At 52.9% G+C, this 23,690-nt stretch overlaps 8 protein-coding genes across 8 annotated transcripts; 5 read left to right on the plus strand and 3 right to left on the minus strand.

The window, feature by feature from the left end:
- Positions 1-366: 366 nt before the first annotated feature.
- On the minus strand, positions 367-1,222 carry CLUP02_10809 (glycosyl hydrolase family 61; the record flags this gene model as incomplete). The annotated part of the gene is made up of 2 exons (XM_049289781.1): positions 367-1,060; positions 1,128-1,222. 2 exons carry the CDS (start codon positions 1,220-1,222, stop codon positions 367-369), a joined length of 789 nt encoding a protein of 262 aa, XP_049146926.1.
- Positions 1,223-2,681: 1,459 nt separating this feature from the next.
- On the minus strand, positions 2,682-3,543 carry CLUP02_10810 (U3 small nucleolar ribonucleoprotein IMP3; the record flags this gene model as incomplete). Its single annotated transcript, XM_049289782.1, has 6 exons — positions 2,682-2,877; positions 2,941-3,117; positions 3,214-3,223; positions 3,289-3,316; positions 3,380-3,406; positions 3,475-3,543. 6 exons carry the CDS (start codon positions 3,541-3,543, stop codon positions 2,682-2,684), a joined length of 507 nt encoding a protein of 168 aa, XP_049146927.1.
- Positions 3,544-3,787: 244 nt separating this feature from the next.
- Positions 3,788-4,537, plus strand: CLUP02_10811 (ribosomal protein S18; the record flags this gene model as incomplete). Its single annotated transcript, XM_049289783.1, has 3 exons — positions 3,788-3,884; positions 3,955-4,286; positions 4,340-4,537. The coding sequence occupies 3 exons, from the start codon at positions 3,788-3,790 to the stop codon at positions 4,535-4,537; spliced, it is 627 nt and encodes a 208-aa protein (XP_049146928.1).
- Positions 4,538-4,693: 156 nt separating this feature from the next.
- Positions 4,694-7,119, minus strand: CLUP02_10812 (pentatricopeptide repeat domain-containing protein; the record flags this gene model as incomplete). The annotated part of the gene is made up of 2 exons (XM_049289784.1): positions 4,694-4,862; positions 4,913-7,119. The coding sequence occupies 2 exons, from the start codon at positions 7,117-7,119 to the stop codon at positions 4,694-4,696; spliced, it is 2,376 nt and encodes a 791-aa protein (XP_049146929.1).
- An 887-nt stretch (positions 7,120-8,006) lies between these two features.
- Positions 8,007-8,213, plus strand: CLUP02_10813 (uncharacterized protein; the record flags this gene model as incomplete). Its single annotated transcript, XM_049289785.1, has 1 exon — positions 8,007-8,213. One exon carries the CDS (start codon positions 8,007-8,009, stop codon positions 8,211-8,213), a length of 207 nt encoding a protein of 68 aa, XP_049146930.1.
- Positions 8,214-9,073: 860 nt separating this feature from the next.
- CLUP02_10814 (uncharacterized protein) lies at positions 9,074-11,032 on the plus strand (the record flags this gene model as incomplete). The annotated part of the gene is made up of 3 exons (XM_049289786.1): positions 9,074-9,752; positions 9,830-10,112; positions 10,942-11,032. 3 exons carry the CDS (start codon positions 9,074-9,076, stop codon positions 11,030-11,032), a joined length of 1,053 nt encoding a protein of 350 aa, XP_049146931.1.
- A 4,121-nt stretch (positions 11,033-15,153) lies between these two features.
- CLUP02_10815 (uncharacterized protein) lies at positions 15,154-15,934 on the plus strand (the record flags this gene model as incomplete). The annotated part of the gene is made up of 5 exons (XM_049289787.1): positions 15,154-15,211; positions 15,276-15,387; positions 15,423-15,615; positions 15,676-15,741; positions 15,809-15,934. The coding sequence occupies 5 exons, from the start codon at positions 15,154-15,156 to the stop codon at positions 15,932-15,934; spliced, it is 555 nt and encodes a 184-aa protein (XP_049146932.1).
- A 3,424-nt stretch (positions 15,935-19,358) lies between these two features.
- Positions 19,359-19,586, plus strand: CLUP02_10816 (uncharacterized protein; the record flags this gene model as incomplete). Its single annotated transcript, XM_049289788.1, has 1 exon — positions 19,359-19,586. One exon carries the CDS (start codon positions 19,359-19,361, stop codon positions 19,584-19,586), a length of 228 nt encoding a protein of 75 aa, XP_049146933.1.
- Between the last annotated feature and the right edge of the window lie 4,104 nt (positions 19,587-23,690).

Here is a 23,690-nt window from a genome sequence, read left to right on the forward strand (position 1 = left end):
ACACGCACTCTCCTCGTGTGATCGTTTACAATTTGTCATTCACAAAAACAAAAGGTACAATATGATACATGGCGAGATTTATATACGCCCATGGACGCTCGCTTGCTCGTGAACCCCATCTCACAGGACCGCTTTCTATACACAGGTGGCATGCCAAGGATATCGATGATTTGTAAAGGAAACATGAGACTCGAAAGAGAGTCTTTGCACGGCCAGCGTAGCAAGGAGTTGGTTGAGCCCGCAAAGAAAAGCAGAGGTTTCCGCCCCATCCTGTCCCATCATGCGTCGTGAAATGGTCGTCAGTACAAATACATAACAGTAACACGATTTGTACAAAAGCCAGTGAGCCGCCCATTCATTTTCCCTTCAGTAGATGACCGTTACTCTCTTCCGCCGACGAGTAGGCTTCTGCTCGGCGCCCATCATGGGGGGTCCGGGCATGGGGTAGTCAAGGTTATCCTTGTAGATGTTGAACTTGATGCCCTCATCGTTGGCCTTGTACAGCTCCGTCGCCTTGACGCCGGGGGGCTTCTCGGACCCGCCGCCCTGGACGTCAATGTTGAGGCACTGTGGATAGTTCTGCGCGCCGCCCTCCCGGCCGGCCTCATGCAGCGCAATCGTCTCGTGGCGGAGAACGTACTGGCCGGGTGCGATGCTTGCCGGAATCGTCATCGTCCACGACTTGTTGTTGGATAGCATGTCGTCCGAACCCCACTTGCCGGGCGCTTTGGCACCGTCGACGACGCCGACGGCGTCAATCTTGAAGAATTGCAGATCGGCCTTGTTGACCTTGGCGCAGTCGCCATTACAGGGGGCCAGATAGTCCATCATCGGCCCGTGGTGCGACTCGGGCCAATCGGTCCAGAAGACGGTGACGTTGGAGCCCGCTGTGACTTTTGCGGCGATCGGTGCCGGTTCCGCGCCGACGTGGCAGATGATGTCTGCGTCTGCGTACTTGTCTACGGCGACGAAGCCGTTGGACAGATCCTTTGGGATGGACCATCCTATGACTTGTGGCGGGGGCTTCTTGTACTGCATCTGAGGGCTGTAGCCTTCATAGCTGGAGGGGGAGGAGCGGGTCAGCGAGGATGGACTAAAAGTGACTGAGATATCGAACCCGGACTTACAAGACTCCATCTGCCATAAGGCCGTTTACTGTGCCATGGGCACTAACGGTGTGAAGAGCGGCCGAGGCCAAGAAGGCATACTTCAAGGCGGACATGATAGAATCCTTGCGCGTATTCGTGATGTGTGGCTTCTTCAAAGTTCCGAGGTTGCGATTTGGACAAGTCTGCGAGATGGAAAAACTAGGGTTACGTTTTAAGGATTGTTGTGACTTATATGTTCGTTATCAGCGAGGGATCAGCGACTGTTTGTGGGGGAAAAGGAGCGTAATTAGTCGACCAGCGCACTAGAGTATTATCAAAGAATGTGTAAGTTGCTTCCCAGACGTGACATCGGTAGCAACGGGGAAGCTCTTGGGATGACGGTTGTTATATCACACACCAAGAAAGCCGCAGGGAACGCCGCGGCTGGGGAGTCTCCCGGTCCCGATTCATCCGTTCAAACAAACAAAGTCTTCAGCTTTCCCCGTGCGCTGATGTTGAGACCACCCACAGCGCAAAAAGAAGGTGCAAAACATCAGACACAGAGAGTAGACGATGACCTCAGGTACCGGCCGGGATTCGAGCTACGATTGGCGGAGATCGGATCTTCACCATCCAGAACGTCGGTTCAGAGTATCACTTGGTCATGTTCCCTGTTTCAAGACTGGGATAATCCATTGTTCCATTCGGCGTCTCTTCTATAGGAGCGTCCGTGCAAAGCACCCTTCTCAGCCTCATAGAGTTATCTTCCGACGACTCTTCACGTTTTCTTGTCTGTTGTGGGGGAGGAAAGTTTTGTTCCGAGCTGGGACTGCATGGCCATCCTGGACGAAGTCGGGATATCCTCTTAGTCTATTGTGCTCTTTTGCGAGTCGACTCTATACAGTTGCCCGGCTTCGTCTCAATGATTTCCCGATTCGGTAGTGGCCTCGGCTCTTTCGTCCAGGCCTTTCAGCCCTCGTTTTCATGCGATAGTCCTGAACTGATATACGTCCCAAACTTTGCGACCGTTTCATCCGTCCACAAAGTGTTCATCTGCTCGCTCAAGGCAGCGCAAGCCCGCAGCATGACGTGCTTCTGCGACGAAACCTTGAGATTGGCTGCAGAGTCTTCGCGATTCATTCGTATTTCATCAGTATACTTCGGATCTGATGAGCTGACAGAGTCGAAAATAGGTATCGGTTGATTCATTTGGAGGTTGGGTTCGCCAAGGAACAACCTCAAATGTAGGAACCTTCGTCTACCTACTTGTCGACGAAATGTAATTGCGGCTGATGGTCTGTTCCGAGGACGTCGCCACATGCGGGTGAGTGCCAGCTGTCCGAGTTGTTTGATCTTTGCGCATCGGGCAATATGCCAGCAAAGGGATTTCTCCCGATATCTCTGCCAGTCCAGATCGTCTCCTAAGCCTCAAAGCTGACTCAAGGCCCGCCACGCAGACTCTGCGGAATGCGATAGGTCAGATGTTTTCTTTCCCCATGTCCAGCCCCCTAACTCCATAACACCTCCAAATATTGCACAAAGCCAAGTCCCACCATGACGGCAAGCCGGTCATCCGAAAGTGTATCGTCCCGTCTACAGCAACTCGAAGTCGTCCAACTTGTCGCGATACTTCATGATGTTTCTCTTGACCTTGCTGCCCACGGTCCATGTAACGAAGTCCTCCATGCTGCGAGTAACCAAGAACGCGGGATCGACACATGTTTCCGTGCCCACACGAACATGTCCCTGTTCGATGAGCTTCGTTGCTGCCTGTACGGTCTCGGCCATGCTGCGACATCTACATTAGCATTATGCCCAAAGAAGCAAGCTGTGAAAGTCTCCTTTTCCATACCGAAGGCGAGTCATGACGACGGGGAGACGTCGTCTTGCAAAAGCGCTGACTGTGACATTGTGTTCGATGGCCGAGAGCTTCGAGGCCGAGGAGAGAACACCCATGTCATACAGCTTGTCGAGGAGCAGTTGCTCGTGCTTTCGGCGGGCCGCGTTTTCCGGAGGCATCAGGCTGATCCTATGCGCCAGTTGACGGATGGACTGCGCATCCGTGTCAATTTACGTCTCGATGTGTATTCGACCGCAAACTCGGGGAGATATTCGGAGAACTTACGCCGCATAGCCTGTTGTATTTGTGCTGTCAATGTTAGCGGTGGTTCATGATACGGGCGTCAACTGTGTAACTCACATAATCCTCGGGCTTCTGAATCATGTATCTGCGCACCTGTTCGCATGTTAGATTGTGTCGCGCACATCTCTTCTCGTGGAGTCTGCCATACCACTGCGGCGTCTCGGTGGTCGCCATCCTGGTAATTCAATGTTAGCACATGCGCCTCGGGCCACTGCGCGGGCGAAGTGCGGTTGATCACGGTACCTGCTTGTATGTGATGAAGTCGTGCTTCCGCAGGAGCTTCTGCTCGTGATACTTGAGTTTGCGGACCATGCTGGGCTATTGACGTCGCGGGTTCCCAGTTCGGTTTGGCGATTGACTCCCGTAACGAGTGGTCGCGGCAGAAGAAAAAGTTCTGGAGCTGGCGGGACAAAATTCCTTATCGCCGCCAACGCTTATCGGACGAGTGGGGCGGGAGGTTCCGTCGGCCTACCAAAAAATTCCCGTGACAGCTTCAACATCTCGCGACAGATCACGACTCGCTGGGATATTCCAACAATTCCTCACAAAACCAGCAATGCCTCCCAGACTACCACTCATTTCGGCCATCAAGGCACCGAGCGCCTTGATGGCCCGGGTCGCGCGCCCATTCTCGTCAACTCCCGCAGTCGCCCGTACGTCAATGACCCTTTACAGCTAGCTCCCTTATCCCCGTGGCGCGAAAGCTAACGTCAAGCTTTACAGAGTCCTCCAGCTCCGATCCGATCAAGAACCTCCTGAACCTCGACGAGAAGCCCAAGGTGCACTCTGCCGACCGTATCCGTGGTCTCATCAACAATGGAAGCAAGGCCCGCTTGGAAGGAGCTGCGGCTCGGAAACGCACCATGCTCGAGTCTCTCCGCGAGAAGAAGGTTAGCGACGACTATGTCAAGCAAATGCCGCGTCGCTGGCGTACCGGTGAGGTATACGCGCCGCACGATCTCAGTCCTCTTGAGATGGAGAAATGGCGCAGGCAAAAGACCGTCACGGTCGATGTCGTTGACTTGTTGGGGATCAACCCCCTGGACCACTACAGAGTATGTTTCACCGGTACCTTCAAAACGCTCTGTCTGCTAATTCTGTGTTGCAGAACTTCTCGATGATTTCCGAGTATATGACAAACTTCGGACAGATCAGGCACAACAAGGAAACGGGACTGAAGCCGACGAACCAGAGGAAGATGGCAAAGGCTATCCGGAGAGCGATTGGTATGGGTATCCACCCTAGTGTGCACCACCACCCCGAGCTGTTGAAGAAGAGATTCCGCCTCAATGCATCGTGGAAGTAGAGACTTTGGAGAGGCTTAGTGTTTGGAAAGGCTCGCAGGGCCTGTGGATTTGTCTGCGGAAATTGGGAGTCTCTCCCGTGTATGAATTGTACAATATCTTGGCGTCTATTATAAATGTACAGATACAAGAAGCTCCTCCAGTACTTATTGTACACATCATGCCTTCAGCACACGCTGTAGCTTGAACTTCTTCAGTTTTTCGGGAGTGTAATAGTAGCGGAACTTCTCCACCTCCGCCCACTCCTCTGGGAACTGCTTCTTGGCCCACGCCTCGAACTCCCGCTGCAAGCCTTGCCCAGGCAACGCGTTAAATGGAATGCCAAGCCTGTACAGATGTTAGCTATGAAGTTTGACAGATTGGAGGGATGAACTCACGTCATGGCATCAGGCCCATACCCAACAGCTCGCTTCATGGTTCTGATCGTGCTCTGGACCTCCTGCAGATTGCCATTGCCTGCCAGGCCACCGCAGTAGGAAGCAAAGACTGCCGGTGGAACATCGACCTCCATCTTCTCGATTTTCTTCCAGATATCCCTGGCAATCTGGTCGCCAAAGGCCTTGATTTCGCAGAGCGAGAACACAATCTCGAGACTGTTGTATGAAGGGCCTTCCGAAGACCTGACAATGTCCTGCCAGTACTCCAAGGCTATATTCGGTTTCCTGCATGCACCATAGGCAATCATCAAAGCGTTGAAAATCTTCGTGCTGGGCTGGATTTTCGTGTCCATCTTCAGCATGTTATGGACCAACTTCGTGCTGTCCAAGTCGGGACACCTGCCCATGCCTTCCAAACATTGAATGTAGGCTTCGCTCTTGGGGTGGAATGTTGGGTTGACATGCTGCCGCATGTGTCCGAATACGTGGACGGCCATGTCGGAGCGGTTGCGGTTGAAGAATGCGTCCATGAGTAAGAGACGGCTCGCAACACTGGTCTCCTGGAAGAACTGACGAAGGATGCAATAGGCGTCCCATACTCTCGCGGTACTGTTTTTCTTGTCCAAACAGTACGCCACAAATGCATCTCTGATGGATCGCCGTTGTTCGTTGCTGTGTTGAAATACATTCAGCGACAGTGTGTCGATAATTTCGAATTGCTGGTCATTCTTGAGGAAGACCGTGCATAATGCGACCACTGTCTCTGGGTCTAATGTGACAATTCGGTCCTCCAGAATATCCAGCATCTCGCGTATCGCCGTGGAATTCGGGGTTGCTTGGTAGCATAGCGCTTGGAGATACTTGTTGATCAGGGGCAAGTCGTCTTCTCCGTTCAGCTCCGCCTTGGGGAGCTGCATGTATGCCGCCCTGGCCCCTGACAAGTCCTTTGCCCGGATCTTGAAGTCCATTTGGAGAAGGTATGTTGTTGCATCAGGCCGGATGTCGAGCTCGCTTGCGAACGAGACAAGCCTGTCTGCCAAATAAGGGTCGTTCTTCTCAATAGCAACCTCCAGCAGCCCATTGATCGTTTGGGTGTCTGGTAGAAAGGCGCTGTCGTCGGGGTTGTGGCGAGCAACAACATCAAACATGCCTTTGATGTCATCAAGCCCTTTGCCCATGGACAGTACTGCCCACTGATAGATAACATCCCAATGCTCCTTGCTCGGGTTGGCGTCAACGAGCTTCTTGAAGATCGGCGCTGTCCACCCGCGTTGGTTGTTTCTCACTGAAAAATGCAAGATTTCTTTGAAAGACCTGGGGCTTGGATGCTCGGTGTTGTGAGCTGGCCTCAGGAACCACTTCTTGGTCTCCAAAACGTTGTCCTTCTTGGCGAAGAAAGTTGTCATAACCTCATGAAAATTCGCCGTGAAAGGCAAACCAAGTTTCTCGGCCTTTTTGACAGCTGCCACAAGCTCTGCCTCACGACCTTCCTCCGCCAGCCCCTGCAGGACATTGACCCAAAGATTCTGCGCGCCAGGTCGCTCTGCTTCAGATAATTGGGCCCAGTGTTCCTGCAACGCGATAAAGGCTTCGGGAGATGCTCCAAATAATGTCAAGGCAACCAGGTACGACTCGAAGTCCTCCGATGCCCCAGGATCTGCGGGATCCAATGCCCGTTCTTCCTTGATCGCATCGTATAAGAGCCTGGAGAACTCCAGGTGGTCTTTGGTATCCTCTTTCGGCAACTTCAGCAGCGCTTCCCGCGCGTTGGTCAACTCTGACAGAGTCAGACCTGGACCCGGCTCGTCATCCTTATTTTCGAGCAGGTATTTTAACAGATTACGACAGTGCAAGGCCTGAGTGCTGTTGACGACGATGTTGAAGCGCACTTTGTACGAAAACAAATCCCTAAACGCCTCGACCAATTCTGTTCTAGACGGCGGTCGAACGCTCTCCAAAAGGCGATTTCTCCATGTCAAGACCGTTGTCCACCCAGGCTCATACTCTGGCTTCTTGATTTGTCTCGGGGGCTTCTGCAGGATACCGAAGAACGTCCTTCGCTGGGACCGTCGAGAGAGGGATATCGTCGAAGGTACCGGGAGCTGTGTATGGCGACACGCTGGGCGAGAAAGAATCGAACAGGCAGGGACGCTGCCCCTAGGAACAAGGACCCGTCGGCAGACATGGCGGGCTAATTGCGCCCTCATGGTGTGGGTTCAGTGCTTTGCGCGAAAGGTTCTTGATGGCGATCAGTTTGGAGATTATTGACACATGGCTTCAATTAAGCGTACCTGGGCATCTCCAGACCAAATCAAAGTAAGCGCGGCATGTGGTGAAGCGCAATGCCGATATTTGAAGCTCCAGAGATTTGCGAATTGGAATTTGGGGACACTGGAGCTCCCGGGACTTGGAAATCGCGGTAGCTGCCACCAAAATGCGACCCGCGCTCGTGGAGGACCCGCAGATTACCCGTGCTTAGTCATAATTTTGTTCACACCCGGCAACTTCGGTGTCAATGACCTCAATGACATTTAGAACCTCAAGAATCTCTCTTTCGTCAATGGAACTTGAAAGCTACTCCTGTTTCAAATTGACATTGCGATCACTATAGTCTACAAACTCTCTTTCAATTCTCAATTCGAAAACTGCGTTCTGTAGCAGAGTGTGAATTACACAATATGGTAGTTCCCTTCAGTTCTTGAACCAATCATACTTTACCCAATTCCAAGCATCATTATCGTCAACAGTGGATCCCAACGTTGATGGTTATCCAGATTGATCTGGATCACTTTAAAACGACCGGCATTTTATTTCAAATTGCTTAGCAAGCGAGTTAATATCACGGTCCTAGTAGGCTTATAGTGACTAGAACCAAAACGGGATGGGAGCTAACAGCGATATCCAGACAGACCAAGACCACCGAGGGACCATTCGGCGCTGAATGGCAGAATTGGAAACTCAAAACGGACCGTTTGTGAATGATGATGAGACTCTCATGTTATGGCAACCGTTGTTGTACCGTTGCTCTCTGTGAGCGGCAGGAAGATGCCGATGGGAAGAGTCCAGACGACGCAGAGAACTAATCCCCCTGCTCATGAAGCACGAGAAACGAGCGTGTGTGCGCTCAAATCCGGGTTATGGCCAGAGTTGGCACCTCGGTGTCAAGTGTTCTTTTTCCATTCTTCTTTCTTCGCCGGGCCGCATGAAGCACAAACACGCTCAGACCCACGACGAAGTCAGTGCGGAACCTGAGCTTAGCTACGATGTCATGGCAATTGGTTCATTCAAACTGCTTGAGTGAGAAGCATTTAGAGTGCAAGTGCGCCCTGCGAATTTGTTTTCGAAGGCATCAGCTTTCACACTCTGCAGTTGCAAATTGGTTGTAGAAACAGAAAGATCAAAACGACGACGAACCTTGAACCGGTAGTTAGCTCAAGACGTTTACGTACCGTTTTTGTAAGTCCATGTTAGCGCGAAGGTATGCCTATTGACCATTGCTTACCAAAAGTAGGATACCTGAGAAGAATTCGGTACTTTTTATCCCGCTTCGGAGTGTAGTCCGACCTAAGCCGCCGGGCGGGCTGATACCCCGATAGCTTGACGACATACCGCCCAACTGGCCATTGAATCCTCTGATCTGCGCACTTTAGACCGACGGCGATATGTCAAGATCTCGTAGCTCCAGCCGCGGGTCTCTTGCGAAACAGACAGCAACACCGCCGCAAAGGACGCAACAGCCCAAAAGGAAAAATGGTGGCAGAGATGTCCAGTGCTACTTCTGTTGCTGCTGGTGCTGTTGGATAGTCCTCACCTTAGTCGCCTTATCCTGTGGCTCCGTCCTCCTGATGGCTGCCTCTCTTCCATTGCCGGATTCGGAGCCGCTCACCTCTTAGAACGGGACCGAAAGCATGAAATCCGATAACTCCAGTTTGCCAACGACCAGCTTCATGGCGGTTATCCTCAAGTTGTAACGCTGTAGGATTCCTGCCTCGGTTCGGCAGCCGTGAAGGGCCTTTCGTTGCGTTCCAGCCCCCGACACAACCACTTGAGCTCAAGGAGGATGTAATTAGTTGTTGCCCGATCAAGTTGACCTTGGACCTCCGCTCATCCAGCAGCGTTTCCACAGGCCCTTCTTTTCCAATCTCTTTCCATCTTCCTTCGATGAAGATGTCCACCATGCCAGACTTAATCAAGGCCGTTTCTCAGGTCGTTTTATCCCTCGTCGTTATCGGAAAACCCCTTCCGGCGATGGGTCAATCAGTGCCCCGTCCTGGCCCAGGAGAGGTCTTGATCTGCGTCGAAGTCACTGGTCTTCTAGCCCTTGATCAAAAATTCCGCGACTTCGGCGTTTTCAATATTGCCTCTCGCCTTCCCTTGGTGCTCAGCATCGATATCGTCGGCATGGTCGTCGAATACGGGATTTCGATCGCTCCAAGTGATGTCCCTTTCCCACCTATCGGTACGCGTGTCCTCTTTCAGGGGAATCTTCGTCGACCGCATGCCGGTGGCTTGGCCCCGTACGTTCTCGCCGATCCTCGACTTCTGCTTCCCGTCCCAGTGGCAATATCGTCCCTTCAAGCTGCAACGCTAATCACCAACCCCTTCACTGCGGCTCTTTCTCTGTTCCACTCATCTGGCCTGGAGTTTCCCTTTCCTAACACTGATACGACCTTCGAGTACCAAAAAGCCCATCTCATCGTCCTTGGCGCGGGCACAAACGTCGGCACTTCCATCGTTCAACTTGCGGCGATTGCGGGCATCGGAACTCCAAGGCCTCCTTTGCAAAACTCCGAACCCTTGGGGCAACTCATGTCATTGACCGGTTCTCCTCTTCTATTCGGTCCGATGTTCAGACCATCCTCGGCTCTCCTCCTTTGCATGTCGTGGAGGCATATGCGTCTGGCCATCCCACTCTAGCCGCCTCTCTTTTCGTTCCCACCAATGTTTCGAAAGCCATCGTCATGTTGTCCTCCTCGACCGGTGCCGACATTGATGCCTTGGCTGAAAGGGGCATTTCCTTGCGCAACATCTATGGCTCCTTCGAGGCTCATCCTGATATGTTCCGATCCTGGGCCTCGACTCTTTCCAGGTGGTTGTTGTCTGGCCAGTTGGAGGCACCCTCTCATGTCGTAATCCTCAGTGCCGACCCGCACCTCGTCAACGCCGCACTCGATGACATCGGGAAAGGTAGTGGGGTAAGGTATGTCGTCGACATGGGAAGAGAGGATGATGTAGGGGAGGACAGAGGAGATATATAGACGAGAGAGCGGAGGCAGATGGGGTGGACAGCGGGGGGGCAGACCAGAGGCACAGCAAGCTAAGATGCCGGGGGGTTGTACGAGATCCGTCACTCTACGGACGATCTTGTCCCATCATCGCCTAACCTGCTGCCGTCGTATATCGGACGACAGCTCGAGCTAGGATGTATATCCCTCACTCTCTCTCGGTTAAGAAGAAATCACCCGATGACCGAGAAGACCGGCCAAGAGAAAAGAAGGAATGAAAGGACGAGGGAGTGCATAGCAGGGGGCTCAGAAAAGAAGACGAGAGATCACCGACTTACCGCAATATAGTCACAATATGCTTCTTCGACCCCCCCGCGGGATTCATGTAACACTTTTCTAGTCCTCCCCTCTCATTTGTCCAGTTTGCTAGCGACAGAAGTCCGTTCTAGACTTGCATTGGCTCCTGGCTCCGCCTCTCTCTCTCTTCTCCTCTCGTTGCCCTGCTTCTCTTTACCCCAGCCCGTGCCATGAAAGAGTCTAGTTGCTTTACTTGCTTGAAAGCTCTCTTTTGACTTGTCTGTGTTTCGAGTCCGCGCGGCATCGTTGATCACGGGGGCGTGTATCAGAGTCCTGTATGGCTGGATGAATACGGTTGATTTTCATCAAGTCCCACGGCGGCAGGACAAAGTGGGTGTGGGAGAATGCCTCCTGAGGCGTTCACGTCTGCGTTTCAGAGATGCAAGTGCAGCTCGCGCTGACTGGCTCTGGTCGACTTTCGGCGCACCCTCTATCTCAACCTCATAGGACGCCGGCCAGCTCCGCGCTCTATGTTTCTTCCTGGCGCCGGCCGGCCCCATCCAGTGACGGGTCTCAGATTGACGTCGCGTTTGCGTAAGGCTTCTCTGAGGTCTGATATCGGGCGAAGAGATCCTGGAGTTCGTCGGAATGCATTTGTCTGAAGAGAAAGAAGAACAAGAACAGATGGAATCAGAATCGAACGCCGAACAGGAAGATGATCAGAGGGGGTTGCACCGGGGAGACAGAAGAGGGGGATTGGAAGAGGCTAAGCCTAGTGCTGCCATCTGAACATCATCCTGATGTCGGTGATCCGAGGGACATTTGATTGACGGTTGACGTCTCGACCGTGCGTCGTCGTCCACGCTCTTTCCAACACCCCACGATGGAGCTAAAGGAAGAGTTCGGGTACGGACTTGCCCTCACATCACCGAGTCGACAAGGCAACCGGCCCACGCCAAGGAACGCAGCTACCGGACGAAATAATAAAGTGCCAACCGGATTCATACGAGATTTTCGAATGGCCCGGCAATATTACCGGCCAGGATCATCACCAGATGGGACCAGGTTGTCGGCGGCCCGGAGAGAGTTCTATTTTCAGTCTGCTTGAACTACAAGCTGATATACTCTATACACGGGTCAACACAGAGACGGTGTGTCAGGAAAGGATCCAAGGAAATGCGGATAACTACCGTGGTCAACTGCACGCGCGTGGCACGAAATACACAACTCCGGAACACCGCACCGGGGCCTGCTTGCTGCAGTTGAGAAGAAACAACGACCATGTTGCCATTCACGCAAACCCTTCCCTTCTCAACTGTCAGCCGAATGGCGTTTCTCTTCACTGCGTCAGATCAGGGGAACCAAAAGGCAGGAACAAGGTTGACAAGGAGGGCCAGGCAGGGGACAGCTTCTAACCCCCGTTCCCCGGAGCCGGGGTGGTTGCAGGTGGACAAGATCGCCCAGGCGACGGACAGGAGAGTAACTCAATGGATTGAGATCCTAGGAGGTGTGTGATACACTTTACAGACATTGTTGCCCAAAAGAGTGAGAATGTAACAAGAAAGACGCTTACTGGCACGATAGATTGGTCAACTCGGGCACGACATCTCGACCATGACCGACTGCGGACTTGGGAACGTCTAGGCCGTAGTCGTCTATAGTGTCATGTCCGGACAAAAGAGATCTTCAGTATGAACGCGTTGGTAAGTATTGGTTTTCGGGCAACTCAAGTAACCGATGTTTAGAATACAAGATGTAGTGTCACAACTAGGAGCCTGGCTCAACTCCGGACTGCATCGCCTGCTCAAATCTGTATCGAAGACAAGCTGTATTACAGACACGTTACTTCCAATAATCAAGAGGCCGTTCTGAACAGAGATCCCGGTTCTTTTGAAAACAGGCAATCTACGAAGAGAACCCCTACTGAAGGATTCAGAGTTGGTATTCTATCACCTGGTCCTATAATCACCGGACGCCGTCGTCCGGCCCTGCAAGAAGCAGCAGAAGGAGCACTGCGCGCATAACGTCCGTCCGGAGGCGGCACTATTCCTACCCTGGACGTCCCGTTGTTGATATTGCGGCTCCTAGGCCATGCCCCAGACCTGACGATCAGCACGTTACCGAGCCGCGTAAGGCTTGGCCTCTTTGGAGGTACAATGACTGTCAAGCTTGCTTGATGTCTTTTCTTTTCTCACACGGACACTTTATTATTATTTCCGAACGTCGTGTATGTGAGTGTTCTTTGAGCCTATTTTCCATGATAGCTGTCAACTCTGAATCGTAGCCTGACTGACAGTCGTCACTTAGGACAAACTTGAAGTCGACGTCCATCGGAGACAACAACACTTCCAGACAGTCAAGACTGTAAGCCAGGGATAATAGACGGGAGTGCGGGATAAGCGTACAAACTTCCCGCTGTGCATGAACGACTTGTACAGGCAAACCGTGGGGCGTGTTGAACCTCCACCACCGTCGCCCGACGATGCAACAGTGAGATTCACCTTGCCCATCTTGTGTCTCCCGCAGCTAATGTGACAGTCTATCCGGACGTCGACAATTTAGACAGACTGAACAATAGAAAAAGAGACAGGATTTTGGGAACTTTGGTGGCGTTTGTTCGAAGCTCTGCTCCCCCTCCGTCCGAAGCGCAACGACCCTTAGTTGGGGGTCCGAAGTTGTCAACTCCGTCGAATTGTCCGTGGGACACTACCGCACCGCAAGACAAGGAATAACACGGACATTTCGAACAAAACCTATCCCTTGATCTGCAGAGAGCCATTCCTTTCAACTTTGAAAAGAAAATTGCCCAATCAATTCGTGCTGCAGGTACTGAGATTCCAATTCTTCGCCTGGCTGGGCGGTGGTGGGCAGTCTCCCCGCCCTTTGAACGACGTCGTTTCCCGCTTTCCAATATTTCGGTCTTCTCGGGCAACTCCTCCAGAGCCTCGCACCCGGCGCCCCGGCAGGAAGAAGGAAAACTATCTAGCAAGGGGACCCACCTCATCGGTGTCGGTCGGTCGGTCGGTCACTTTCGGTCGGTTTCCTCGGCGACCCTAGCAACGCGCACTTGCATCATCGCTCGATGGAAGAAAGGGGACGTGGTGACGGATGGAAAGAGAAGAAAGGGCCTACCGAAGTCTCCCGCTTCAGCCTTGCGAAAGACGAAAGATCCAAATCGACAGACGCTTGCTCTCGGACGGGGTTCTCGTTCGGGGCATCAGAAGTCAAACAGCCCAACCCAGATCGAGCCTTCATTACCGACACGATGGGCTTTGACAAGAGATGGAAGACCAGCTGACAGCGGCAGGACGGTGGGAACAGACCTCAGCTTCTGTCAAGCCAAGTCAAGGCCATCATGATACCTGTACCTGTACCTGTACCTGGCCTGGCCTGTCGTTATCTCCCAGTCATTCAGGCTGCCCTCGTCGAAAGGATGCTAAGCCCTGAGCTGACATCCCCATCCATTCATCCATCCATCACGATGACCCCATCACCAGAAAAGACCCGTAGGGCTGGGCTTAGAATTGAAAGCTGACGTGGGCAGCTCCCAAGGCTCGAACTGGGGTAACACAACACCAAAGGCCCAAAGATTTCCAAAATCCCAATAGACCAACGGAGGAACCTCACACAAGCGTACTGTAGCCCGCTCACCCGCCCGCCATCCCGCATATCCTTCGGTACGACCGTTACCCAAAGATTGTAGCGCCCCGTCACGCACACATCCATGCACACCATGCCGGCCTCGGTCGAGCGAAAAAATACGCCTCTGCAGAACACGCCGTGCATCGCCCTTCTGCACATCTGTACCTGTGCGGGTGCCACCACTGCAAAATCCAAAGAAAACGAAATCCGTCCCTTCGCGATCTCGGTACATGTTCTATTTCGAGAACCTCTTTCCTCTTTCGCGACGCGACCAGATGACGAGCTGACGAAGCGAGGCAAGGCGAGGTACGGCGCGGCACGGGACAAGGCAAAGGCAAAGGCAAGGCATCTCGGGACTGGGGGGCATGGGACTTGAGCGTCAAGTGCATGTATGTAAGACACGAGACGAGTCAATTACATCAACGCACATTTGAGTATCCAAATGGACGACGCAAGAGAGAGGGAACATGCGGCGGGGGAGAATATGCCTTACGATCTGCTGAAAAGCTCCTCATGCTAGTCAGACGAAATGGGCCATCCCTTAACGGGCTTCAAGTTGACTTGCCCGCATCCGCATATGCAATCTTTCGCAATTGATCGAGTCTATACGATAGGCAACCACAGATTGGGGGGGGGGGGGGGGGGGGGGTGTTGTTTTTGAGGGCTGGTGGTGTGGAAGAGAAACTATCTTGTGGGGAAAAATTGTTTTGGTGGCGTGAGGTGGGGGGGGTATGGGGGGGGGGGGGGTGGGGGGGGGGGTGGGGGGGGGGGGTTGTTACTTGCTAAGACCGTTTGCGATGAAAGACGCAATCCATTGAGCTCAGCAATAGTTTGGATGCCTAATGTGTGCGGGATCATAACGGGATCTTTGGTATTCAGGGACCTAAGTGGGCAAGGGGCATAGGGATCCAGGCCCTTCTCAGGATCTAGATAGAGTCGCCAAAGTGGCAATATGTCAGATTCTCTCCAATTACGGCAATATTGAGTCTTTAACGAGATAAGAGGAATCACGGCTGAAACTAAACCTCCATCCATATCAAATCCTTTCCTCTTCACAGCCCACACTCAAAATCCACAATGCCATTGATATTTCCACTTGCCAAAGTTCCAATGTCGATAACTGATTTTCTTCACTGTGGGGAAGTGAAAAGACGTTATCATTCTGCTCACAACTTCCTACCCATCCACCCACCCATCAGCCCCAGTTGTCGTCATTGCTTATTCTGCATGGCCGACCGAGGTGGTCAGCTTTCGAGACATGGTGCCCTGTTGGGCTGCGAGGGCTGCTAGCTTGCAAAAGCCCCGCGGCGGGTGCATTCCCCTCCCAAATCTCACTCATCTCTTAGCACGGGAGACATTTTGGATCCAGAACTTCAAGAAGTCCTCACCGACAAGCGAACGAGTAGGAGGGTCTTCCGCTGCGCCCCAAGCACGCAAGTCTCGGAAAACGCAAAGCGTGCGCGGGCGATCCTAGTAGGAATCCCGGTAATGCGGGCCTCGGTATTAGAGCACCCCGGTTTGGGTGATGCGGAGCCATTTGTTTGGTTTACGTGTTTCTCTGGGCGCCTTTAGTTCGTACCACGTACCCAATTGTTGTAGATGTTCCTCACAACCCTGGCTTGGGCCAGCGGAGACGGCATAATGAGATGCGGGTGCGACATCTTCGTAAGACCTCGGTCGTGTCGGCCGGCCGGCCGGCCATAACTTCGTTTTTGGGTTGTGTCACAACCAGAGAGAGTTGTCACACAACCAAAAGACAACCTGTCACCAAGCTGTCTCCAATCCAACGGAAACATTGACAGGAGTCAAGTTGGCAGAAGAAATGGCGTCAGACTTCTCCTTGACACCACCAAAATAGGCAACCCCCCTTCAAGTATCCATTGCCACACCGTATCATGTGGTGTCGCTGATGGCAGCATTGTCAAGCTCTTGGGATGACAGGCCCCGTCTCTACACTCTACCGTGTCGAGCGTGTCTACCTTTTCCCACGGGGGGCACTTGGCACCACGCACGCTCGCATGGAGAAGTCAAAAACGGGCAGATAATCGCGCTTGTCGACAGCCTCTCCAAGGGTCCAACCCTGACGGGTTTTGCGAGCCGAGTACGCGCGCCGACGTTTGACGTGGTCCACGCAATGGGCGGATTATCGTGATCCATCCAAGAAAAAAAAAGCCAATCAATTCTAACTTTCATCCTTTGCGATGCTCACTAATCCCCAACTCGCTTCGAGGTGCTTGGTCGAGTCGCACGCCCTACATCTTTAGCCTAACATATAAGTAAAGTGCTTGCAGAATTGCTGAAAACCCGTCGTTTGAAGTCCACGCTACTGTGCGTGTCTGCACGCTCAGCCCAAAAAGACTCATTATTCCCTCTCGCTGGTGGGATGAGGTTTTTGCTGGATTCTTTCTTATGAAGTGTGTGATCCGTCATTACGGGCCTGGAACCAGTCCACTGCGGATGGCATGGACGTCAACTTTTGGACGTGCAGGACGAGCGCTGACAACGACAAGACGACATCGTCAGTGAGGTCGCCGACTCATGCATCCAACGACTTCCCTTCCTGCGATGCCCTGCGAAGTAGCACGCACCATCATGATACCGTAGCGTATTCGTACGTACAATTCTCGCAAAGACAGGGCAGACACAGCAGAAATTCCAGCTGTTGGCGGCCTGGTAGCAGGGATAGATCCGTGTTGTTTCGTTTCAGCTGAAGTCCTTGCCTGGTAGCATCCGATCAGTGCCCACCCTCGTGTCTTCCAAAGTATTTCCCTGCTAGGAAGGTCAAGCACAGAACGCAGCCATCAACGGCGTCCAAAGTGTTTCGACGTCTCTTGCAATTGCCCTATACGGCCTGTGACTGTGTCGTGATCGTAACTGGAGACAAGTGGCGGCTGTCACTTTGTCTGCTGGCCTGCCAACAACTTGATGGTGTACAGCTGTCTTGTCTAGGAAGTCGTTTGACAGAAAGGGAAACACTCGTCTGAGCGGCTCGTAGACTAAATGATCTATTTCCTCTTTGGGACACTAAGCCACAAAAAGGGTTTGGTGATAGCAACCCGGGTCGCCTGAAGCAAAGTCGTGGAGACCGGGAAGCTCGATTCAGTTGACGGAAGACGTTACTGCTAAGCACAAGTGGATAAGAAAATAGGCTCGAGCTACTGGCCAGGTCGATTAGCTTAGGTAGATCGTAACCTGACACGCCGGCGAGGAGACTTAGGGTGATTAGTGGGTCAAATTATTTGTAGAAAGAAGGAATTATGTGGCTGGAAGGTGTCGAGAAGCGTGGCTCCGCGCCCAATGAAGATTTGGCGACAAACCAACGGTCGCAATGATTTCGGCGGCGTAGCATGATTGAAGAAGCCACCGGGCTTACCGGAGTCAAGATCGGCGCCGGGCTGAAGTTGGGCGTCAGGATAGCCAAGTTCCCGCCGATGGTTTGTGGATAGGTGAAGCCGCTGTGCCGAGTCCACCGAATATACGAACCAGCTCCGCGTAAGTTGATTGGATGTTGTTGTTTCGTGAGGATGAAGTTGAATGTTGTAACTCGGCAGTCGGATCAACAACCTGCAGGACGGGCAAGCCACGTTTGAACATGCAACGGAACGAGATGCGACGAAAGATTACGATGCTGCAAGACTTGCAAAGCCGGCACCGTAAGGCGGGATTAGTGACGGCAGTGGCTGGCAATGGCTCATGGGCGCTTCGCAGTCTCGGGGACGAAGAAGACTGCGAACGTGAAGAGTAACGAAACGCTTCCCAAGGGTGCGTGAAGGCGGGTTAGGACATCATCGGATCTTCGTTATCTGAGAAAACGGGGCTGCCGATTCCACATCGAGATGGATGCAGCGATGAGCGCACATCAGAGCGGCCGTGTCGGATACGGGAGAGTCCCCGTGGAATGGACGAGATTACGGCAGTTGAGTTGATAATCATTTGGGAACCGCAAATGCTTGCAGCATGGTTCAGATTGCATGGCTTAGAAAAAAATGGGAACGGCGGCTTCGTACTCAATGTTGTGCAATCCTAGGTAACGATGAAACGGTGTCTGACAGAGAGCCAAAGTTTCTGTCTCTATCGCGCGCTGAGAGCTCGCATCGCATCAGGCCGAAAATAGGAAACAAGAATTGGTAGCAGCTTGCCTATTGAGTCGTCCTTCAGGCGTAGCAAGGTCACCGAGAGTGAACAGTGCAACCAAGTAGGTTGGCAAGGAACGGCCGACTCATGAGCGGCTCAATCGCCGCTTGTGTCCCTGTCAAGCGAGCCTAGGGAGGCTGACGGAAGACTGGTTGCCAGGGTTGACCTGGGCCCTCTAGGCCTCGCAAAATGCTGGCAATACGAAATCGCCGAGTCACCGTTTCGACCGTCAACCTGCTGTTCTGAGGGTCCTCCCTGGTGTGCCTGGTTCCTCATTTTCATTAGACGACCGTCCGAGCGGCGGTAGGCTCTGGCGTCATGGTGCAAGCGCTTCTCTTGGAACAGCGCGAAGAAGAAGGTGAGGCAGCCGTCGTGAGCCCGTGAGCTGCTTGAGCTGCTTGAGCTGTGGAGCGATATGGTCGGAGAATAACTCCTCGTCCCAGGAAGATGCCTGCGAAGTGCACCATGATTCGCCCGCTCGGTCCAAGGCGGGGGAGACGTATCTTGTCAAGAGGCGCCGAGCCCGACATGGAAGAACCTTGCCTACAGGTGTACAGTGGTAGGGCGACAAGCGGCCCTGGTAACCCCAATCGTGCCCACCCCTGGGCGGATCAGTGGATACGACATCTATCTTCGCGTGCGGTGGGTGGACTATGGATCGTGGTACGGATGGTAATACGGGTGGATGATGCCAGAATAGGGGTCCAGACATTCGGTCTCGGATCAATCGTCTGTCGTTCGCAAATAACTCGGGAACGAGAACAAAAGACATTTGCCTGACCAACTCTAGCTCGAGCTGGCAAAAACGCAAAGCTGGGAATTGTCCCACAATGCCCCTGCGAGTACTCACATGCGCCAGAACTTCTAGCCGCATAGCAGTCGGGAGCGAGATAGGAGCGCGCTAGTAACGACAGAAATATCCAATCCCATCGCGAGGAGCTTATTTTAAGCGTGTGGTGGCGGCGGATAGCTGTCGCCGCTTTCTTTACTTGCTCGTCGAGGTTTTGCGTCTGACATGGCCTTTCTTATTCCTGGAGTGGTGACATGTAGACTTTGACTAGACTCTAGACTTTGGAATAACTCAGAGTTGGGCCGATGTTGAAGGCACAAGTAGACCGAATAGAGGACTCTTGCGAGTTGCTACTTAGATGCTGTTGGACTGTGCTGCGACATTGGATCTCTCTTGTCTGGGCTATCGGGCTGCAGATGGCAAAGCAGGTCTGCGGCGTTTGATGATTGTTGTTATCATTGTTCCATATTCGGGTGCAGAAACACGACTCTCGCTGATTAGATGCGCACAGCCAGGGCTGGTCTGTGGAGATGTTTCTCGAAGCCGCTGCCGTCGAAGTGGCGTCTGTGGATTCAAGCTGCACTAGGCAGACATTTGAGTATGGGACCACGAGGCAACGCCATCGAGGATTCTTTGTCCTACCCACCGCCAAGCGAGCGGTTGTAGGGAGCCACGATCAAAGAAATGCAACTCGGTTGCCTGACAGGGAGGTGAGCCTCTCGAAGGATCTTTGGAGGTCCAGAGATGAAATAGAAGGAGGTGAAGAAGACTGGCCACTTCAAGAGTGGAGATGTGAGTGGGCACGAATCGAAACAGGTTGGTAAGGCGTGCCGCGTGTTGTGTGTGGAGGGGCCGGGGAGGATGTCCTAGATCTGATCTGACTGTGTGTGTTGACACGCCTTGCGCCTGTATTGAAATATCGATGGAGCATTCCTGAAAGACCACGAAGGTTTTGTACGGGTTGTGCGGGTTGTGCAGCTCGTGGCTCGAATGCCCCCCCCCGGCTTCCTTTTTTCAGCTTGTGATGATGGCTATCTTGATGTTTGGGTGGGTTCTGATCTGGGTCTCGAGCAAATCTCTTTCCGAGATAAGGTGAGATGGAGGAAGCTTAGCTGGCTGTCCCGATGGTGTCGAACATGGATGAGATGGCTCCAGACAAGCCTTGGATAAGCAAGGAGGAGGCTGAGACGAGGAGACACGGCAATGCACAAGTGTGATGCTTTGACTGGCGGATGATTTGTTGTTGTTGTTGCCGCTGCTTGTTGTTGCTTGAAGTCGTCGTGTAGGTGGTTGATCATAATTCCCACAAAGTGTGCACGGATCTCTTCTTCTCCTTCCATCTCTCGAAAATGGGAGGGAGCACCACCGTCAGGCTTAAGCCGATGTGTATTATGTCAGCTCGTGGCTGAGTAAGTTGCAGATGTACTCCGTAAAAGGGGACCCCTCCATTCTCCACTTTTAGCTCGATAGATACGTTCCTTGGGAAGCACGACAGATCAGGACGGCCCGGCTTTCGGGAGAGGGCGGATACGTACCGCTAGACCCTCCTCCTTCAACTTCCCACACCCATTGCTCTGTGTCTCTGCTTTCCATCTTCAAACCCCATTGCCTTTCTCCAATCCCTCTCACCAATCCCGCTCGTCCACCCACCATGATCCATCTCTGTCGACTTCATCTCATCTCACACCCTTCGGCGCGGCCGTAACGACACACACCATCTCACTCATCTCCCCCATCCCCCTTGCTTATCCTTCTTCGCCGCGGACCTTTCCCTGCCTTAGGTGCGACCCTAGCGTTTCCTCCCGTTCTCATGGCTTGTCCCGTCTCCCGTACTATCTGCACCACAAATGAAGGATCGTCGTCAACCCGCAGGTTGATCGTTCACCGTTGATACCATCACCGAACCTTGCAGTATTAGCGCAGCCATCGTCGCCCGAAATCGATTCGATTCCTTGGCGCAAATACGGCCCCCTTGAATAGCCTGCTATGTCCGTCAACATCAACTTCTATTCTTCACCAAATTCACGTCGAATTACGATGTGCAACGCTTGTCATCAATGACAGCGACATCTGCTTAAGCATCTGGTCCAACTCGAGTTATCGACGCCAGTCTCTCGCTTCGCAGCCAGTGGTAACTCGTTCAATGCCTTTCTTACATACAGATGTGTTGGCTATCGATTCTGACGGCTCCATAACCTTGTCGTGGCTTTTCTCCGGCAATAATCTGTCCAAGCACATTGACTTACGCATCTATCGCCGCACCAAGGCTCCCGCGCGCGATTTGGTTTACTAACCTTGAGACCAGCACCATCCTGCAGTCTTTCTTGGCTTCAGTTCTTCCCGCTGGTGACTGTGCTGCTGCCCGCTGCAATGCTTGAGATAGTGTCTGATGCTGGACTCTGCGCCAACGTCTGCGCCAGCGTCTGATACTGCCTTTGCGCAGCCTCAGAAGCAGCATGATGCGGCTAAGCAGCGCAGACCACCCCTCGGCTTCAACGGCAGGGCCAGGTATTGACAAACCCCCCCCCCCTTTGTTTAGTGCTGTCAAATATCCATTTTAGGAAACAGCGGCGCCATTCCCGCGGGTGGAACTGAGGTAAGGTAAGGCAGGCCATCCCACACACTCACATACACACATATACATGATGGATGGGACTAAGGGAGACACACAGGCTCAGCCCAGCCTCCCACACGAACCGTGACGACATGTCTCCCACTTCATTTGCCTTTGCCTGGGATCCGATTGTCATGCCAGTTGGCACAGACCTGTCGAGTGTCGAGGCAGAAACAGATGGCACGCGCCAATGGCCACTCAGTCCTGGTCGATCTGCCCCGTGCCTTGAAACCCGGCAACCCGCAGCTTTCAGAGATATCCCGGCCAACCTACATGTTCAAAAATCCATGCCTCGGCCGGGTCTAGCCAGCAGCGTTCAAGCCCACCATGGTCGACATGGCTCTAGCATGGCTGTCTCTCACAGCGACTGCTCCAAGGTGTTCCCTAGCAAATCAGTTGGATGTTGTGGCCCAAGTGTCGATGACTCTCTGTAGACATTTCTTGGCTCCCTCTAACCTTGCTTTTTCGTACTCGTTCGGCCGGCAAAGACTATCTCTCCACCCACCCACACGCTTCAGTTAACCTTCTCTGACATTGTCTCTCATCTTCATCTCTTGTCTCGTTCTCTTTCGCTTTCTCTAACCACCCTGAGAACGTTCATGCTTACTCGGTTGTTGTCATCTTCTCTTCCACCTTCTCGACTCTTATTACTCGTTGTCTATCATTCTGTTTAGTCCATCCACAACTGGGTTGACTCGCAAGGTATCCCACCTCCCCGACTGCTCCTTCGGGATCATCCCATTTCTTGTCTGTGCCCTGGCGTTTCTGTTTGATCTCCCACCCCCTCCCTCTCCTAGTCTAGGAACTCCCACATTCATCCTCACGAATTTGTACGCCGTATCCTCACCGGCTCGCCGAACGCTCTCTCCCCCCTCCACCAAGACCCCCATGGCCGTCCTTTCTCTCTCCCCGTCGCCGCCGCCACGGCGCCGCGGCCCCTGTCAAACATAAAGCTTACTCAACTGGGTTAATCAGTACGAACGCACTACTCAGGTACCTCGCACCGTTCCCCCGCCGGTCTTGGCCGTTTTATTGTTGGACCTGGCTAGTGTATGGCTCCAATGTACCTACGCAATACGAAAAGCCGTGGTCTGCTTCAAGCAGAAGTACACACATACGCATACCACAGATCCCTCTTGATCCCATAGCACGCACTACTGTATCCTGTTATGCAACCTGGTGCCTTGCGTGCCTTTGTCCACCTCATCACCATGGTCATTCATGTCCATGTTATGCCCAGGCTGACCCAAAGAGTGTTGTGTGCGCCGGCCACAGACCTCATCGACTTGTGGTAGGTATCCACTCCAAGCATTACTATCTCTTGCTATGCTCTACTTCCAAGACCGATTCCATGGCGGCTGAACACGCATCGGCGCCGTTTCCTTCCTCCCCTCACAAGTCCCAGTGGAGTGCTTGATACCAAACATTCAGAGCCAGTGCCGGGCCACCAAGTAGCCTTGTACCCTCGCTCAAGGATCCATGTTGCACATCTCCATGTGCTCCATTGTCTTGCGTTAAACGACTGTGCGTGCTCAGTCTGCTTTTCGTCCTGAAGCAGGCACCGCCTCGGCCTCCCAAGATCCCATCGCCCGTCACCCACACACTATTACCAACCCTATCCATCCAAGCTATTCCCACTCTGCTGGGAAGAAGCTGATGCCATGCCCAGACCGCTTCCGTATTCGCCGAGCTGACGGGTCCCATGCAACCCTTGCTCGCTGCGCCCGGCCCTGGTCCATACATTATTCCTTTCTCTCCTCGACTTTGCTTCCGCGATATATTTCAAAACCGTCCACCCTTTCCGCCTGCTTCGTACCGATCCTGGAGGAACTCTTCTCTCTTACTACTACTCGTTCATCTTATCGCTGTTACCAAATTCGTAGACGCAAGTTCGTCCAGAACTATAATCCGCAGCGTCATTGCCTTATCGAACCCTACGCCTTAGACCATTCCGTCGGGTCCCTTCTTATTACACGGCAACCGCTCCCAATTCAGAGCCTCCCCTTCCACCTCTTCAAATTCGATACACATTTCTAAATTTATTTGATTGTCCCTACCTCGTATACATCATCGAGT

The sequence above is a fragment of the Colletotrichum lupini genome, chromosome 5, assembly GCF_023278565.1.
Source record: "Colletotrichum lupini chromosome 5, complete sequence".
Taxonomy (NCBI): Eukaryota; Fungi; Ascomycota; class Sordariomycetes; order Glomerellales; family Glomerellaceae; genus Colletotrichum; species Colletotrichum lupini.